Source organism: Bubalus kerabau, chromosome 7 (genome assembly GCF_029407905.1).
Source record: "Bubalus kerabau isolate K-KA32 ecotype Philippines breed swamp buffalo chromosome 7, PCC_UOA_SB_1v2, whole genome shotgun sequence".
In the NCBI taxonomy this organism is placed as follows: domain Eukaryota; kingdom Metazoa; phylum Chordata; class Mammalia; order Artiodactyla; family Bovidae; genus Bubalus; species Bubalus kerabau.
The window spans coordinates 85262176-85281904 of record NC_073630.1 but is presented as its reverse complement, the minus strand read 5'-3'; the positions used below and the strand labels follow the sequence as shown (position 1 = coordinate 85281904).

The 19729-nt window shown below is 34.8% G+C and overlaps 1 protein-coding gene across 1 annotated transcript; it reads left to right on the top strand.

Moving 5' to 3' along the window:
• Positions 1-2620: 2620 nt before the first annotated feature.
• On the top strand, positions 2621-7553 carry LOC129657920 (ephrin type-A receptor 5-like). The gene is made up of 2 exons (XM_055588689.1): positions 2621-3092; positions 7069-7553. The coding sequence occupies exons 1-2, from the start codon at positions 3080-3082 to the stop codon at positions 7437-7439; spliced, it is 384 nt and encodes a 127-aa protein (XP_055444664.1). The 5' UTR covers positions 2621-3079; the 3' UTR covers positions 7440-7553.
• The last annotated feature ends 12176 nt before the right edge of the window (positions 7554-19729 follow it).

Genomic DNA, 19729 nt, shown 5'->3' with positions numbered 1-19729 from the left:
ATTTTTTCTTGGAATACATTGAACCCTACAGTTTTCCTCTCTATACTTCTATTTGGATTTCTTTAGCCACCTCAAATTAAATAATACTTTAAACATAATAACTATCTCCCCAAACACATTTCATATCTAGTGTTCTCTGTCTGAGAAAATGGCACCAGTATTGCCTGTGAAGTTTAAGCCAAACATCTTAGAGTCATTGTTAGGATTTTTCACTCGTACATCTGATCTATTAAATATATCATGAAATCTTGCTGATTTTCCCTCATATTCATCTCCTGAATTTACCTACTCTTATCTATCACCACTCTTGTGGTGATAAGAGTGATTGGAACCACTCTTATCTGTTTCCAGAACAATGCAACAGAAACAGAAGGGCAAATGCCTCCATCCATGCTCCTTGTCAATCCATTGCCCATGCTAGAGAGAAATGATCTCTTACACACTACTTTGATCTTACTATTAACATTTCCCTGCTTACAACACTGTAATGACCTGTTACTACCCATTAATTAAAAGTTCCAAATATTAGAAACCATAATGTGTTTCTGACCTGGTATCCTCTTCCCTAACATCATCTCTGCCTCTTTGTTGCCACTATCTCCCTGATCAACTTTTTAGTGTTTTCCATCTCCCTACTTGTTCTCCTCTCCTTTGAAAAGATTTTGCCCTCTAAGGCACTGCAGTACTCCTCCTCAAATTGGATACTTTTCCTAATCTTTTACATATCAGTGGAGACAGCTTCCTGAAGGAAGTGTTCTTTGGCATTCCAGTCTAAATTAGGTGTCCATATTCACTTCCCTGCTCTTTCTCCTTCCTGCATAATTATATTTATAGTTACACATGCAGTGGCTTTAATACTCATAAAGGCAGGGCCACATCTAGTGTTTTCAGTCCTAAGCAAAATTTCTGGCTCACCACCTGCTGAAAGCATTTTGTTCAACTTCTCTACTGAAGAGAAGGATACTATTTTCTACTTTTTACTTACATCTATATAATTTCCTATTTCCTAACTTCCCATGGTGGATTGAAAGGCAGTGTTATATATGATATTGTATAAAGTTTTTAAATTAAAAGGAATTCATTAAAAAGAAATGACTTTTGTTTCATGAATGATAAATGAGCTCCAAATATGCAGAATGTGTGGATTGACAGTTCATGTCTTTGAAAGAAAATTATGTTTGAAGTGAGAATGGTTTTACTGAAAAGGATAAAAGAAGAAAAATTGGATAACTTAGCTAAGAATGGTACTGGCTGCTACAGCAATCCTATTATAAGAAAAATAATATTTTAAATCTTCTCCTAATCATTTAACTACAAGAATGTCCCTAATACTATCAAAAAGCTCTTCTTATCTTTCAAATACCTTCACATTCACTCTGAATTTATAAGAGCATTAGGTTTTACTATCGCTATAATTAGATCTACTGAAAAATACCTTCTCATTTTTGTCAATTCCTGATTATTCATGGTGATGGCAGAAAGCCTTAGCATGGATTACTAAAACCCCAGATCATTTATAGCACATGAAAATTAGCCCTAGTTCCTTATGTCTATCAGAATTGCCATGGAAATACAAATTTACCTTTAAGCTTTAGCAAATGTTCATTGATGCTTGAATAAACTCTCTTGAGTATATATAGTGGATTTTCAGAATAGGAAAAAAAAAAACATAAATAGTTGATTAGCTTTAAGTTAACTAAGCTCCAAAAAGGTAATCAAACCATCAGTTTTATGGTCTTCACATGGTTCATAGTGGACAATCAGAATATTGAAGTTTGGCTTTACTACCCATTGAGAAGAAAGAGAAAGATAAAAGCTCAGGGAATACAGAATAAGGGAACTTAGCTTGTTAACATTTACTTACCTGACCACTAACTTAACAAAAATATCAGAGATTCTCTTCATGTGATTCTGAGTAGTTCAGTTACATTTTTCTTGCCATGTCATTCACTCAGGTGTGCCTTACGTAACAATATGTGAATACTTTCTGTAGTAAAACACTGTGATAAGTATTGTAAATGCAAAATTGAATAAGGCACATTTTTCTCCTTTGTAGAGCATTATAATTTTTGTGGTATCAACATGGCTGATACCGGAATAGATGAATGTTGGATCAGTAAGGATCTCAATGAAAATTTCTAAAATGGAGTAAAATGTGGGAAAAACAAAAACAAAAACCCTGAAGTCTGAATCCTCTTGATATTAGTATAATATAAATTAATAATAATGTGTATGATATACTAGCTCAATCATGCATTCTCTCCATTCTAATAGAATTTTGTGAAGGTTTTAGCATTCCCTGATGGCTAAGTGTGTAAAGAATCCACCTGTAGTGCAGGAAACACAGGAGATGTGAATTCAGTTCCTGGGTCAGGAAGATCCCCTGGAGGAGGAAATGGCAACGCACTGCAGTGTTCTTGCCTGAAAAATCCCGTGGACAGAGGAGCCTGGTGGACTGCAATCTAAAGGGTCCCAAAGAGTTGGATACGACTGAGTGACCAAGCACACAGTTAATTTACTTATTAATTCAACAACAAAACTTTGAGCAACTATTGTGTACCATGCCGTTCTCTGAGCATAGTGGAAATTTTGTGTTTTTTTTTCAACATAAGTTGTTCTAATAATAGCATAAATCAAAGTTATATTCAAAACACTTTGTTTTAAATACATATGACCATCTTTATATTTCTTGTAACATAAGAATCATTATAAATATATTCCAATAATGTTGGATTTAAATACTTTAAATAAATATTTGATATCTGGATGAATAGCCTGTTATTTATGATTCAGAAACTTATGAAAAAATTTTGAAATTAATGAAAGGATGGTGTTACATGAAATCTGTGTATACTAGTCAAAATAATGACATTATTCACAAAGCAAACACTGCATCTGTTCCAGGGAAAAGCTTAGTCTCTTATTTCTTTTGACAGTGTGCAGACCTGGGTTCTTCAAAGCCTCACCTCACAGCCAGAGCTGCAGCAAATGTCCACCTCACAGTTACACCCATGAGGAAGCTTCAACCTCTTGTGTCTGTGAAAAGGATTATTTCAGGAGGGAGTCTGATCCACCCACAATGGCATGCACAAGTAAGGAAAACCCATGGATCTTTGGTGATGCTAACCTTCACCAGTTTGAAGAAATAGCATGATGGAGCCTGTTACATTCTATTACCCGTTTCTGCCAAAACAGGCATAATGTTTAATTTGCCAATATAGGATTTCACCAGAATCCAATCTTCTTGAGTAAACATTAAGAAATCCGAGTCTCTTTTATCATTTACAGTGGGAAGAATCCGTTTTCCCTTATTTCAAGTTCAACATCTGGGGCACAAATACAACTTTTTTTTTTTTAACTTTATGATTTATTTGAGTGCTCGTGGTAGCCAAACATGACTTTGACAAATCCATTCCCCTGTTCCTGGTAAATTGTTTTTATTTTTATTCCTCTTCTTCCAAGCCAAATTTCTGATCACAAAAATATCCAGTACATGGTACTTCTATCTTCTTGTTTTAACCTGCCCCACTAAGCTGCAAAGACCAATGAGAAGGTCATTTATAAGACAGGAAACACTACACGAACATGGAGTGCTGCGGGTTGGCAAATCAAATTTAAGAGTCAAATATAAAACCAGTTGTCAACTAGGATTTTCAAGTGGTTGTGTTTTTTTAGCAGTGAGTGTCCTTAACTATTATTAAGTATATGGTCAGATAATCTTAGAACAGATGAATAATGAACATTTTATTCCAACATTTGCAGTGAGTACTTCCATATCTATCAGTGTTTTGGTGTTTTTGTTTTTCTAGTGTGCCACATATTTCTGAGAAGGAAACAAATTTACATATTAGTTTGCTTGATGACAGTACTTCTTTAGTTTTTCTATCTTCGTCTCTATAGCAAATCAAACAAAAACAAATGAAAGGGAAGAATAGTGAATCCCAACTCCCCTTACCATTCATTTTCCGTGATGTCCCATTTTGTACTCTTAGATCTCTGTAGGTTGTAGTTGCCTTCAAAGATGAAGACAATTTTTTTGAAATTTAGTACTCTCTGGTATCATAGATAAAGACATATGATTTCTTTATTTAAATAATCACAACTGAAGTTTTATCTGAATTTCAGTGCCTGAATTTCATAATGTCAGTGAAATGTATATTCATTGTTTCTCAAATCATTGATATTAACTTAATAGTGTTAAAGATCATTCTTTATCACATTCTGATACTTTTACAGGTTAGATGGTTACTAACTATAAACAATTCCTCTTCACATAAGTAAATGACATTATTGTATACCTTTCTTAAGAGGATACATTTGAATTGAGGAGATATAAAGTGTGATTGAATGTGATGTATCTTGGTTGCAGTGGAAATTGCTTCAATTATTCAAAGCAAAATAGAGCCCAAATAGTTGGGGGAGATATTGGCTAGACTGTACTTTGGTGAATTAGAGAAAATCATATCTTGACATTTCAATTTCATCAGTTTTATAGGTATTCTTTTCTTTAAGTAGTCCAACCACGATCAGTCTCTTTCTCAGCATGAATATAAGCCTCCCATTCTGTAAAATTACTAGGTTTGGGAATGGGTGAGACCCCACGCTCTGGTGTCAAGGACTGCTTAGCTCTCGTTTAGGACCTGAGGTTTATATTTTCTCTGTATCCATGTGTGTGCATTTCTAATACTGTGTCTCAGAGGAACACTCATTTGTATACATTTCTCAAAAAAGACAGGGAGTCCTGTAGAAGATCTTTCTAATACATAGTCTGTGAGTGTGTGTGTTCTGTTCTTAGTTGCATTCACAATACCACAAATACCACATATGATGATACCCTTGAACAGATGAGATCACTTGATTTATGTCTGTTTGGCTCTTTGGAATTATATTTATGGTTTCAACTCCTTTTAATATTTTTTCTGGTACTCTGGAAAACCAAATGCTACAAACCTAGAGGAAAAGAAAAAACAAAATTAAGATTCTAATGAATCTGTTCAAACTGAGGTTGCCTCTCACAGCTCTACTTGGGTTCATACATCACATCTATTATCAGGACAGTGGAATTTCATTACATTATTTTTTGGTGCATGTCAGTCTGAGTCTTCACTGCTTACCTCTTCTTTAGGGCTTCCCTTGAATATATGCGTTTCACTGTGACTTTGAGAGGCATATGTGCCCCCCACTCACATGCTGAGGGGCTGTTGGTAGCAGAGTCAGAAGAAGAGTTAGACCATGATACAGTTTTACAGATTTAGAGGAAAGATGGAAACTGTGGGTATAGTTAAGTTGGCAGGAAAAAAACTCAGAATTTTGATATCTTCTGAAGTAGACCTATTCCGAGTATACTTTACCTTTTTCTCACAAAGGAACCTGTAACATTTTGATCTCAAATTACATTTTTGCCATAATTTTCCACTATTAGATAAGTTAAAGGCAATAGTAAAAAGAGTTGTATTTCCATCTTAAGTACTTGTTTCAATTGAAAAGTGACTTTTATATTGGAGTGTGTGAGATTGTATGGGAAAATTCACAGGATTCAACCACAACTATAGCAAAGGTAGAGATTTTTTAATCAAAACTGGCAATTTTTACATTATGGAGTTCTTTAAGTGAATTTTATGAATACTAGATAACTTTCTTATTGCTTTTAAATTTAGTCCTCAGCAGTCATGGCTTAATAAATGTTAGGCAGAAATTAATATTTACTTCTATGTTTAGAACAGACAGTACATATTAAGATAACTAAGCTATGTCATCCTGAGTAGGTTAATTTATGCCTTTGACCCGACTAAAGCGACTTAGCAGCAGCAGCAGCATGAACCATTCATAGTCCATTTTATTCCCTATTGGGAAATCTTTGCCAAGTAATTCTGAAACAAATCTAAATGTGTTTTCTCTTCAAGAACATCTGATCATATAATATTAACAGTGGACTGAAGCTGTAAGTCTGAGTATCTAAAAATCTATTCTAGAGTCAGACAATATACAGTTAATTCTTTTATAGACACTTTTTTTTAGAGCATTTTTAGGTTCAGAACAAAATTGAGAGGACGATATAGAGATTTCCCCATATATCTCTCATCTGCACACATTCATAGCTTGTCTCATTATCAGCACCCCCCACCAGAGTAATGCATTGGTTACAATTGGTAGGTAACCAATTTTAGTTCTCTTTAGTATGCTATTATTTCAGAAATACAGTATTATACACATGGATAGCAGTTGGTATTTATATATAAATTTACTATGCTGATTTTTCAAGGTCTGAACACATTCATTCTTCTTCTTAATTGTGTTTTGGAGAATTATTTTTAAAATAAGTTTTAGATTTTCAGTTAAGTAAAATGCAGTTTTGCCGAACCACAATGTTAAAACCATATCAAAGTAAGCAAAATTTTATCACAGTTTGTAATGTTGATCAACTACTTAAATTCTTGTTTTTTTGTTGTTTTTTTTTGTCATATGAGGGAGGTTCCAAATTCTGTTGGTGGCTTATCAGTAGATATGCAACTTCCTTTGAGATAAACTAAGGCTGTTTTTGTTTTTCCTTTTTAACTTCTGTAGTATTTGTAGTCAAGAACCACACTAATAAATCCTCTTTCTACCTGTACTCATTGCTTAGTAAATCCTTCATGTTTAATTCCTAGCTTTCAGGGAGCAAGTATCATTGAGGACTTAATCATGTCAATCCCCAAGGAGAATTTTTCCTTGGACTTGCCAAAGAACCTGCCACTATTTGAATACATAATTTTATCTACATTTTTTGCATGCATAGTTTTATTCCATAATTCTTTATGTATACACTAAGCAAAACATCGTCTTTAATTGAATTTGTTACATTTCCAAGATAAGTCATTTCTATAGTATTTAAACCCCACTATTGTCCCTACAAAACTATAACAAGATTTTTCAAAGATTATTACAAATTGATAATTCTTGCATTCTGCCCTGCTTAAAACAATGATTGCAAAGCTTTTTTTTTTTCCTTCAGACCAGAAATTTGTGTAGTAAGCAATGCCTAATTTTATCATCTCAAATTTGTTTTTTTCACTTTACTTTGCAAACCAGGACCCCCCTCAGCTCCTCGGAATGCCATCTCAAATGTTAATGAAACTAGTGTCTTTCTGGAATGGATTCCTCCTGCTGACACTGGTGGAAGGAAAGATGTGTCATATTATATTGCATGCAAGAAGTGCAACTCCCATGCAGGGGTGTGTGACGAGTGTGGCGGTCATGTCAGGTACCTCCCCCAGCAAATCGGCCTGAAAAACACCTCTGTCATGGTGGTGGATCTGCTCGCTCACACAAACTATACCTTTGAGATTGAGGCAGTGAATGGAGTGTCCGACTTGAGCCCAGGAGCCCGGCAGTATGTGTCTGTAAATGTAACCACAAATCAAGCAGGTAAGTGTGATGTCCAACCAAATCATGTACCTTAGGACAAGCTCTGTCAGTTATCTCCCCAGCTCAGGGCTAAGTTGCCTGAGACGTGAAAAAGAACTTCCCATTATCCAGAGGGTTAGGACTTAGAGTAGAATGAATACACCTTGAGACTTTTTTTTTTAAGTTCTAGGCAAATAAAAGCTAAAGTTTTGTAGCAGACACATCCATGGACAGAAAACAAGATAGATTTTAGTTGAATTTTTTCATTAAAAAATATATTTATGGCTCAAATCCATTTGTGAAAAAAAATTTTGTCTCATAATTTTGAACAGTGCCATTATTATAGCTCAGATCTATATTTTTGTTGTTTTATTCACTTCAAGTTTTTTCTTTAATTCATTAAGTTAGCATGTAATTAGGCAGGTTTATTAGTTTGGCACCACATCTGAATTTTCTTTGCATATTAAAATAAGGTTTTCTTATTATTTCTATTATTATTATTACAAATGTATAAAACAGCTTTTCTTTGATAAATCCATTTATCAAAATTATAATAACTGTGAGCTGTTGTACAACAACCATACATATGAAAATATATCTATATTCCATATGAAGAACTTGGAAATATTAAGGAATAATTAGTAAAGAGTAGGGAAAATAGTGCTGCTTGAATGATTAATTCCCCTAAAATTTCCCCTCAAGTACTTAATTTTAAGTAAATCAATATAGAAGAATTCTTGTCTGGTAAACTAAAAATCAAGTTATGGCTGAATTAATAACTCATGCTATTATGTGGCAAGAACCATTCAAAGCCTATGAGTAGCTTATAACTGGTTTTTGTCAATAACAGGTGCCTGTGTAGGAAGGGGCTTTAAATGTAATGCTCCTTCTATTCCTTGGCCTCAGCTCTCAGTTCATGGGAATAAACTGGTTACCTCTTAAGTACTGCAGGTGGACTTTGCTTGGTGAGGACATCCTTGCCAGTAGAGCTCACAGTGTGATAGGATGTGTTTGACTGAATTAGGTCAGGCTTAATTCCTGTAATGTTAGTATAAGTTTGTAGGTAGTGGAATGATCTGATTGACAAGAAAATATTGTTTGTAATCAAGTTTGGGTCAAAATAATTTGAATTATTGGATGTGTCAGGCAAATGAAATGGTTTTCTCTTGAGAATAAGAAAAACATGTGTCATTGGGTTCATAGTTGTTTTTGGCTGATAAAACTGAGAGAAACATTTAAAAGTAACCCAGAGGATACAAAGATATTTGAATTATTCACTAAGCATTATTCTAAGCACTCATGTTCTCATCTATGTTGAATGTATCCACAGCATGTTTTTTATTCCATGACAAAAAAAAAGAAAAAAACTGTACACCTATATGCCACTTTCCTCAATGAATTTTTTATATTTTACTCCATTTTGTCCCTAACCTAAGGTTGAACTAATAAAAGTGCTAAGAAGAGGTAGACAAAATTAAAGAAAATTAGGTTTTCCTTTGGTATAGACTCAGCTTTGGGCATACTAGTATGCATTAATTTTTCATCACAGTATCTAGATGCCACAAGTGCTCTGTGAATGTGAACTGTGTTCTCACATCAGAAAAATATTGGGATTAAACTATTGCTTTCAGCCTTCATATGCAATATCTTTCAAGCTTACTTGGTTCTATATGTGAATTTTCCATTAACATACTGAAAGCATATTGAACAATCATTAAGAATTGTAGTCCCCTGGTAGCACATTATTTAAGCTTGCATAACCTTCTTTGAATGATGTTTCTGTGATGAACTATATAACTGTTTTTTAAATGAAATTATTAATAAATATTTGCTCCAGGTGTTTTTTACTTACTGGCCTTTTAGGACTGCACAGTGTTTTTTGAACTACAAATACTTTAAATGTCAAGAAAGAAAAATTTTTATCTGACTATTCAAGGAATGGCTATCACCTAAAACAAACATTTGTATTCAGAGCAGAAACTTTGTTGACTTTTGATTTGCTGTTTTTCCCCCAAGTTTTCAGAGCGTGTACTGTAAAATCCTTACAAACCTACCAAAAAATAAAAACAAGATGGAGATTTTCTCAGTGTCTGACATTTCAGACCAACTAAATATCAATTTCACAAAAATTATTGACTTCAAGTAACTCTTAGATTTAATGCCACGGTGCTGGACATTTATCAAGTTCCAACATTATAGAAAGTGGGCTACAGTAGTTGGTTTTAATGTCTGAATATTTTCTCAGCCTTAAATTACAGAAAGTTATCTGTACCATATGTGGTTTTTATACAAAACTTCTTTAAACAGATTTCAACTTTAGTTTCAATCTGTATGGAGTGTTTTTTGAGAAATGCATTTGTTTCTTAATTTATTTGTTTCAAATTTATAATTTGTTCTGTCATTTTCTGATTGATTTATATTAGTGACATCAATGTGATATATGAACAGCCCAGATTCAAAATTATGTTCAACACATACAAGAAAAAAATTAGTAATTTTTTCAAGATAAGAATCTTACATTAATCTAGAAATTGAAATTGATTAGGTAACCGTGGCTCATCAGTCTATAAAAAGAAATAATGGTTTTATGCTGAGGATAGTGATTAAATGATTAATTTATGGATGTTTACACAGCATTTACGGCATTTTTCCAGCTATTAAATCATTATGGAGTCTAGCATTTTGCTTTTGTGAGAAGTCGTCTGAATTCAAATGATACTTTTTTGCATGTAAATTAATAGTCAAGTTAAAAGATGAAGTTTTAAGGAAAGCTAAATACTACAATTAATTGGAATTTATGGCATGGGCATTGTAGAATTCAACAAATATTACTGAGATTGACAAAAAATTGCAAAGTAGTTGTGGGAATTATCACAGTTAAAAAATATAAACACACATGAAGTGGGAAAATTGAGGGTGGGAAAAGTAATTTACAAAAAGGTAAAGGAAAATTGTGTGTGAGAAGGGGAAATGATAGGAAAAAATTTGAATACATAAATTATATAAAGAACTTTAACAGTTGAATTGCAAAGTGGATAAAATCATGGATAATACAAACCATGCTTTATTAAGCTCAAACTTTGAAAAAGAATAAATTTCATGGAGCTCCTCAAGTTTTCCAGTGAGTTGGAAAAATTGATGTATAAAAAATTTTTTTACAGAAAATGCATTTAGATTATTTACATGACAACACTTCTATAGTTCATTCCTATTGTATTATCATCTATTTTGTCTTATAGTTTAGGTCATCAAAAATATAACTGATAGATAGATGGATAAGTAGATGGAGAGTGATATGTCAACATAGTATGAAAATTAAAAATCCCATTGAAAACAGTTATGTTAAATGTTTCACTATCAGCTCACAAAAGAGTGTGCATTTATCATATTCCTCTATAAACTTATTTTTTAGGGTTTTACTTTAAAATAATTTTGCACTGGGCATACTTGATCAAGAACACTCTTTTAATATCATGACACTCCCATCTAAAAAACCAAAAGTATTCATACTTTAATAAGCCAAGGTACAGAATCCTAATTCTGAACTAAAATAGATCAAATTTTAATTGTTTTGAATTAGTCTTAGACTCTGACTTTTTCATCAGAGGGCTAGATTAACATGATAATGAGTTACAAAGTGTAACAAACATTTTGGAGGGAAGGGCCCAACCTGTCCCAGACTATCAGAAATATAAAGGTGATTCCTTTATGTTGAAAGGTTTTATTTCTTGATTCTTCCAAAGGTATCAGGGGGCATGATAATTCCATTTCATCAGGTACTTTCAGTTTGATGCAGTTTACATAGTTGTGTAGAATGATGTCTTACAGGATGTGGTGATGCCCAGGGTTGAAACTAAATTATGCCCTAGAGTTGGAAATTTAAGAGAATGCTGATGGTAAAAGCACACAAGTGTTTCTGAGAAGAGGGAGAAAAACATTTTCTGTTGATCTCTGTTTACTGAGATGTTGAAAAATAAGTTCATTGTCACTTGCTCGATCATTACTATGATAACTCTGAGGGGTTTTTTTTTACTTTCTTCTGTGGAGAGAGCTTACTGGCTATCTTTGTAATCAGTTCAGTTCAGTTCAGTTGCTCAGTCGTGTCCGACTCTTTGCAACCCCATGAAGTGCAGCACGCCAGGCCTCCCTGTCCATCACCAACTCCCGGAGTTCACTCAAACTCACGTCCATCGAGTCAGTGATGTGATCCAACCATCTCATCCTCTGTCGTCACCTTCTCCTCCTGCCCCCAATCCCTCCCAGCATCAGAGTCTTTTCCAATGAGTCAAATCTTTGCATGAGGTAGCCAAAGTACTGAAGTTTCAGCTTTAGCATCATTCCTTCCAAAGAACACCCAGGACTGATCTCCTTTAGGATGGACTTGTTGGATCTCCTTGCAGTCCAAGGGACTCTCAAGAGTCTTCTCCAACACAAGCATCAATTCTTCGGCGCTCAGCTTTCTTCACAGTCAAACTCTCACGTCCATACTGACTACTGGAAAAACCGTAGCCTTGTCTAGACGGACTTTTGTTGGCAAAGTAATGTCTCAGCTTTTGAATATGCTATCTAGGTTGGTCATAACTTTGCTTCCAAGGAGTAAGTGTCTTTTAATTTCATGGCTGTAATCACCATCTGCCGTGATTTTGGAGCCCAAAAAATAAAGTCTGACACAGTTTCCACTGTTTCCCCATCTATTTCCCATGAAGTGATGGGACCAGATGCCATGATCTTCGTTTTCTGAATGTTGAGCTTTAAGCCAAGTTTTTCATTCTCCTCTTTCACTTTCATCAGGAGCTTTTTAGTTCCTCTTCACTTTCTGCCATAAGCGTGGTGTCCTCTGCATACCTGAGGTGATTGATATTTCTCCCGGCAATCTTGATTCCAGCTCATGCTTCTTCCAGCCCAGCATTTCTCATGATGTGCTCTGCATATAAGTTAAATAATCAGTGTGACAATATACAGCCTTGACATACTCCTTTTCCTATTTGGAACCAGTCTGTTGTTCCATGTCTAGTTCTAACTGTTGCTTCCTGACCTGCATATAGGTTTCTTGAGAGGCAGGTCAGGTGTTTTGATATGCCCATCTCTTTCAGAATTTTCCACAGTTTATTGTCATCCACACAGTCAAAGGCTTTGGCATAATCAATAAAGCAGAAATAGATGTTTTTCTGTAATTCTCTTGCTTTTTTGATGATCCAGCAAATGTTGGCAATTTGATCTTTGGTTTTTCTGCCTTTTCTAAAACCAGCTTGAATATCTGGAAGTTCATGGTTCACATATTGCTGAAGCCTGGCTTGGAGAATTTTGAGCATCACTTTACTAGCGTGTGAGATGAGTTCAGTTGTTTGTCTTCTATATAGACTAAACAAGGTAATTTAAATTTGCATGTAGGTAATACTCAATTTTTGCACTCTTATATATATTTTTAATGGTGACACTGACTGCTGTATTCCCCACAGAGCCACTAGGTGTGTGTGTTTACTCTTTTGGTAGGAGGAAGAATAAAAAGAGAAAGCTCTATGATTTAGTTTAGTTTGGTCATTACTGTAGTTTCACAGCTTTTATTGCATGGGGCTCAGAGACAAAGAGATTTTTTTATAGTCGAAGAGGAAATCTTCTAAGTATACAACTATGACTGGTGAAATAAAGAATTGAATGGAGGCAACAATGTGTCAGTTGTAATGTGGGCTCAGGACAAAATCTCATTCATCACATTACCATCATAGCTTCCACTCAGATCATGGTTTCTTAGGGGCATTTTGGATCCACAGAGATTAGTGTTAGCTCTATAATCTGTTAAATGTATATTCTATATCCTAGTTTCTAAATCTAAATTTAGATCTTGAAATCTAAAATTTACAATCTGGGCGATAACCCCCTGCCCCGCACCCCACCCCCCCACTTATCTAGAAATGGCCAGAGATTTCTCTCAGATAAGCTGAAAAGGAAATGTACAATATTAATATATGTTACTTGCACAGTCCTCCATATGGACAGTCAATTTTCTCTTCATTTAATAGGGTAAATGAAGTTACTCAGGTCTGGGTGTTGGTGAGACACCATGACTAACTAAGTCGCTAAATTTTCATTTGTATTTCTTAGACCTTGATATCATTAGTGGTATAGATGAGAGGGTCCATTATTTCAGTCGCTTAATGCCTTGGTGCTAGACTTTTTACCATTCACATTTTCACCTATTATGAAATCCATGTCCACTTTCTTTCTAGTGGTAAAATGCTACCACTTGGTCTCTGCCATATCTGATCCCTAAGAAATTAACAAATCATTTCACTGCATCTTCAACCTCTGTGTTCTCAAGAAAAGAGAAATTTTAGAGATTTTGGTTAAAAAAGTGGCACTGTTCTCATCAGTTTATTTCTTATAATTATGGTGAAGAACATGTCTTCTGAGTCCTTTCTGAAGTTGTAATTAGTGGATAGTTTCATAAGTCTTGGCAAATAAATCAATTTCAGTGTTCCTATTTTAGTTGGTCATTTAATTCCTTCTTCATTAAAACAAGGAATTCCTAGTATCTGAACTATAAAAACATAGTTCACCTTTCAAATCCAGATCTTGGTCAACTAATTGAACAAGCATTTAGCATTTGTGCTAGCTAGCTACCTAGAGAAGCACATTGGATCTCTAATCATGCATTTATACCAGCTTGAATTAAATTGTTTCTCACTCTTTTGCAAGGAACATATAAAATCCATTTTCACATACATATTCCATATGCTTCTGCGGATTTAAGTTATAGAGTTTTGTGAGACATATTCAGGAAGTTTTTTGTCCCCAGCATTGACTGCATAATTGGCTCCCAAGAGGACGTTGGGATCTTGAGTTCAGATGGAGTAAATAAGTTTGAGCAAGAAGACAAATACTTCCTTCTATCACTTAATGATCTTAGATAAGGTATTGAAGACATCAAGAAGTAGCTTCCTCAGCCAGGTGTGGAAGAACTTAATGGTAGCAAGAGAGACTCAGTAAGTTTTAGAAGCTGAGAATATTTTCAATCATATATTTTCTCTCCCATATCCACATTCCAGCGCTCAGGATTTCATGTTTTCCAATCAGTGACTTCATTTTCTCATAAGGCAAGGCAATAAATCCATTTTAGCAGTTCAGGAATTCTGTGGTCTAAGACTTGGTTTTTGATGCACGGTTCTGTCATCCTAAGAGGACATGAGATATTTACAGCATGAAGACTCTGATCATCTCAATATGAATTGAACAGAGAAATTTAAACTTTGAGACACTAATTTTATTTCTTTAAATTCTGCAGTGCAACCAGACTCATCCTGTCCCGGCTATATTTCTTGTTTTTCTCATGCTTTTATAGTACTGAGTGAAACTGAAAGTCGCTCAGTCGCATCCAACTCTTTGCAACCCTATAGACTATAGCCCACAAGGCTCCTCTATCCATGGAATTCTCCAGGCAAAATACTGGCGTGGATTGCCATAACCTTCTCTAGAGGACTTTCCTGACCCAGGGATGATCCCAGGTCTCCCTCGTTGCAGGCAGATTCTTTACCTACTGAGCCACGATGGGCAAGAGTACTAAAGCAGATGAAATTTGGTCACCAAAAACATCTTCAAGAATCCCTTTATTTGCAGTGACCAGAGGTGGTAAGACATAGCCACTATATGTCTGCTGTTGTTAGATTAGAACTAGCAACATCCTTTAAAAACTACATAGGTTCTTGCTACACTGAAATTTAACCAGTCAAGGAAACCAGAATTGAAAGAGACACGTGTACTCCAATGTTCATCGCAGCACTGTTTATAATAGCCAGGACATGGAAACAATCTAGATGTCTATCAGCAGATGAATGGATAAGAAAGCTGTGGTACATATACACAATGGAATATTACTCAGCCATTAAAAAGAATACATTTGAATCAGTTCTAATAAGGTGAATGAAACTGGAGCCCATTATACAGAGTGAAGTAAGCCAGGAAGAAAAACACCAATACAGTATACTAATGCATATATATGGAATTTAGAAAGATGGTAACAATAACCCTGTATGGGAGACAGCAAAAAAGACATAGATACATAGAACAGCCTTTTGGACTCTGTGGTGGGGGGGGGGATGATTTGGGAGAATGGCATTGAAACGTGTATAATATCATATAAGAAACGAATCGCCAGTCTATGTTCGATGCAGGATACAGGAAGCTTGGGGCTGGTGCACTGGGATGACCCAGAGGGATGGTCAGGGGAGGGAAGTGGGAGGGGGGTTCAGGATTGGGAACACATGTATACCCGTGGTGGATTCATGTTGATGTATGGCAAAACCAATACAATATTGTAAAGTAATTAGCCTCTAATTAAAATAAATAAATTTAATTAAAAAATAAATTAACAAAATTAGAAAATTAAAAAAAAGAATAAGAAAGATTTTATATAAAAAAGTAAAAAAAAAAAAGGAAATTTAACCAGTCGAATCACAGGTCCAAACTCCCATTCTTTTAAAAGACTTTTGCCTGCAACACTTCTCTTTTGGGAACATTTTTTAGGTTTTAATGTCAGTTTTCTTAGTTGTAAACAAAATTTACTCTAAGTGGTTTAAACATAAGAGGCCTCTAATAAAGGGTATTAAGTGGCTTATACAATCATTGAGAAAAATAGATTCAAAGATAAGGGCTAAGTTTCAGGAGAAATGCTCAGTACTCTACCACAGATCTGGCTTGATGAAGCAAAACATGGCCATTGCAGCTGTCAGGCAATAAATGGCAGGCACTTAACCTTATTGCAATTGCTGCTGCCATTAGTAGCATTACTACTTCAGAATCTCAAACTTGAAACTGCTGAAAAATCTTCAGATTTGCCACCATATTCAAACTATGATATCCATGAATTTGTTCAATTTGAATGAAAATTTCTGCCTGTAATTGTTAATTGGGTTACCTCCGTTATTCTGAAGAAATATGTTTTTTCAAATAATTAAGATTTGTCCATCCTATCTTTCTGTCTTCCTTCTTCCATTCCTGCCTCCTGCTCTTTCTTCTTTTCCCCTCCATCCTTCCTTTCTTCACTCTCCTTCCTATGTTCTTTCTTTCCTTTGTTCTGTATTTCCTTTTTACTTCAGATTATGAGAGTTAATGATATCTCTTAACTCAAACATGGCACATTACCATGTTTGAACTATGCAAGGTCCTCCTGTGGTTTATATATTGATAATGTACTGCTTTTATCCCAAATCCATTTGCCATTTTCCTAAACAGTACCCTTTACATGGATTGCTTATTTCTCTGCATAAGTATTCTTATTAAAAATTTATTTAGCATTGGATGCATAGGTTTTTTAATTTCACATAATAGTTATATTAAATATCTCATTCTGACAACTAATTTTTTTCACCATAATCAAAATGTTTTATAGATCCACTTAATGTTGTTTTTGCCATCCAGTGAGCTTTCATACATCCACTGCACTTTACATACCAGTTCACCCAGGGACAGAGACCCAGATCCTCTGACTACCCAATTTGTGAGCATTCTTTATCCAATTTAAAGCCTTAATATAGTGATTTTCATTCAGTTAATCTCTATAAAACAGAGTAATGCTTAGTACATAATAAGGTATTTATAAATCTTACTATAATAGTTTATAAGAAACTTTTCAACAGTGTGAGTTCATGGAAAAGTTTCTCAGGTGGTGCTAGTGGTAAAGAACCCACCTGTCAAAACAGAAGACTTAAAAGACGTGGGTTCAATCCCTGGGTCAAGAAGATCCCCTGAAGGAGGGCATGGCAGCCCACTCCAGTGTTCTTACCTGGAGGATCCCATGGACAGAAAAGCTTGGTGGGCTACAGTCTATAGGGTCACAAAGAGTCGGACATGACTGAAGTGACTTAACATGTACACATAGAAAGACTACTATGAGATAAATAATGCTTCCCAGGTGGCTCAGTAGTAAAGAATCCATCTGCCAATGCAGGAGAAGCAGGAGACGTAGATTCTATCTCTGGGTTGGAAGATCCCCTGGAGAAGGAAATGACAACCTACTCAAGTATTCTTACCTGGAAAATCCCATGGGCAGTGGAGCCTGGCAGGCTGCAGTTGATGGGGTCACAAAGAGTTGGACACAACTTAGCGACTGAATACATGCATGAGATAAATACATTTTGACTTTATGAGTATTATATAGACAAACTCATTGGTGAAGTAAAATGAGAAGAGAAAAATACTTTAAAGTGAAAAATAGCATAGAATCAGTGATGCCTCAGGTAACAACAACAACAACAAAAAACCTACTTCAAGCTTATAGGAATAATTAGTGAAATTCAATGATGACTCTATCGTCAATGATTTCTTAAAATACTGAGTTTTACATTAGTATTGAAATTTTTCAAATTCAGTAAAATACCCAGAACAATTAACATAAGGAAATAAGCAGAGAAACAGCATCAAAGCAAGTGCAATACTTTGTATATAGGAAAGAGTCACATAATTTTTGTTTTTATCAAAATGTATTTGGACAAGACAAAATTTTTAGCTACATTATTTCTATTTAAAGATGAATATTGATTTGTCAGTTCTTGAAGTTTCTAAGGAAGACTATCTAGAGACAAAAAAATTGTTTTCTGTAATTACATATCATGAATATCTCTTCATTGGTGTCATACTGATCTTCTGTGACCAGGTTAGTGTACTCATTATGGCTACTAACAAAAATCCTTTAATTTTACCAACTGCAACTGCCCATTCCCACTGAAACTTGGCTTAAGTGAGGCACACATTCTGAGCTTTTCCTATGCTTATTTCTGCTTGGAAAACACAGTTCAAAGATGAGACACTAATGTAATGAATTTGTCCATATTTCATCTCTGGTTTATTTAATAAGGATTAGCAGATGGGGTGGAGTATTTTTAGAAATCATCAAAACACTTTTTTGGTTCACTGGCAAGAATCTTTCTAGAGACTCCTCTGGTTTCTAAAAAGACATATCAGGGACTTCTGTTCCCTCTCTTTCTCTCTTTGATCTACTGTGGTAACAATGACAAAGATGATGATCTATGAGGGCTAGCATGTTTCAGCACTTACAGTGTGCATATTGCTATGCGAAGAACTCTATTTGCTTTTTCTTATTTAATCCTAGCAATATCTTCATGACATAATATTATTATTATTCCCATTTTTAGGATGAAGAAACTGAAGTTTAAAGATGTGAAGTGGTTTGCCCAAGGTCACAAATCTAGTAAGTGAGGGAATAGGAATCTAAACCAGGAAATTCTTCCTCTAGAACTAGTGTGCTTGAATCACTAGTCAGTATTGCTATTTCCTCTGCTTGAAGCCTGTTTCTTATTATACGTCACTGTCCTAGATAGCTCAGTCTTCAGATCTGCTTAAATCACTGTTTCCTTAAAAAAAGTTTTCCCTGCTCTACAGCTTGGGCTTTGCTCTCTAATGTAACCTGGAGCACAGGCAATATAAGTATTTGCTTTCTTATCTGTTTTTCTGGAATCTTCCCCTGGGAATCATAATAGTGCCTAGAACCTGTGTTTCTTAAGATATTTCTTAGAATAATAAGTTGAATTGTTTATTATTTTAATTAATGTTATAATTTCAGTTATTGGTGTGATGTGTAATATGTTTAAAACCTTTTTTGGAATTCTTCAAATGCCAAAATTTTTGCTTTCTTATTTATGTTGGGTGCATCTCCCAGCTCTTTTAAATTAAGGATCCAGACACAGAGTCCTAATTGTAATTCATAGGTTTAGGTGTTCCAAAACTCTGAAATAAGACATTATTATTTAAAGTCTACTGCCTAGCTGACTTTCCTACTTTCTTAATCTCTCTTTCTTTAGACACTCTATAATCTTGACAAAAAGATTCACTGTGAATGGCTGAGCTCATTCCAGAGAGAAATTTTGTATAATGAATACTATACTGGTTAAGAGCAATGCATGGTGTTTTCAATCTATAGTGTATTTATGGACTCATGGACTGCACAGCCTGTATTTTTGATTCAGTGTATCCAAGGGAGGGTCCAAGAATATGCATTTTTTAAAACACACATACACACACACACACATCCTACTGCAGGGTGTTTGGCCCACATTTGAGAAAAATTACGCTTACAGGAGGTTGATATTTGTTTCATGTTCCTCCTCTTTAGTGAGATGGTAACACCTTTTAACCTGAATTCCTTGATGTCACTTTTCTATAAAGCTCTTTAGAAAATACCTGCTGACATTCTGTATATACACCAGCAATGATTTTGTTAATACTATTCTCTTTCTCACTAGTGTAGGTACTCTATTCTGCTTACTACTCATTTGGAAGCTTTTAAACTAGCTTTGTGTAATTCTTATTGTAAACTCACTCCCTATTTAGCAGA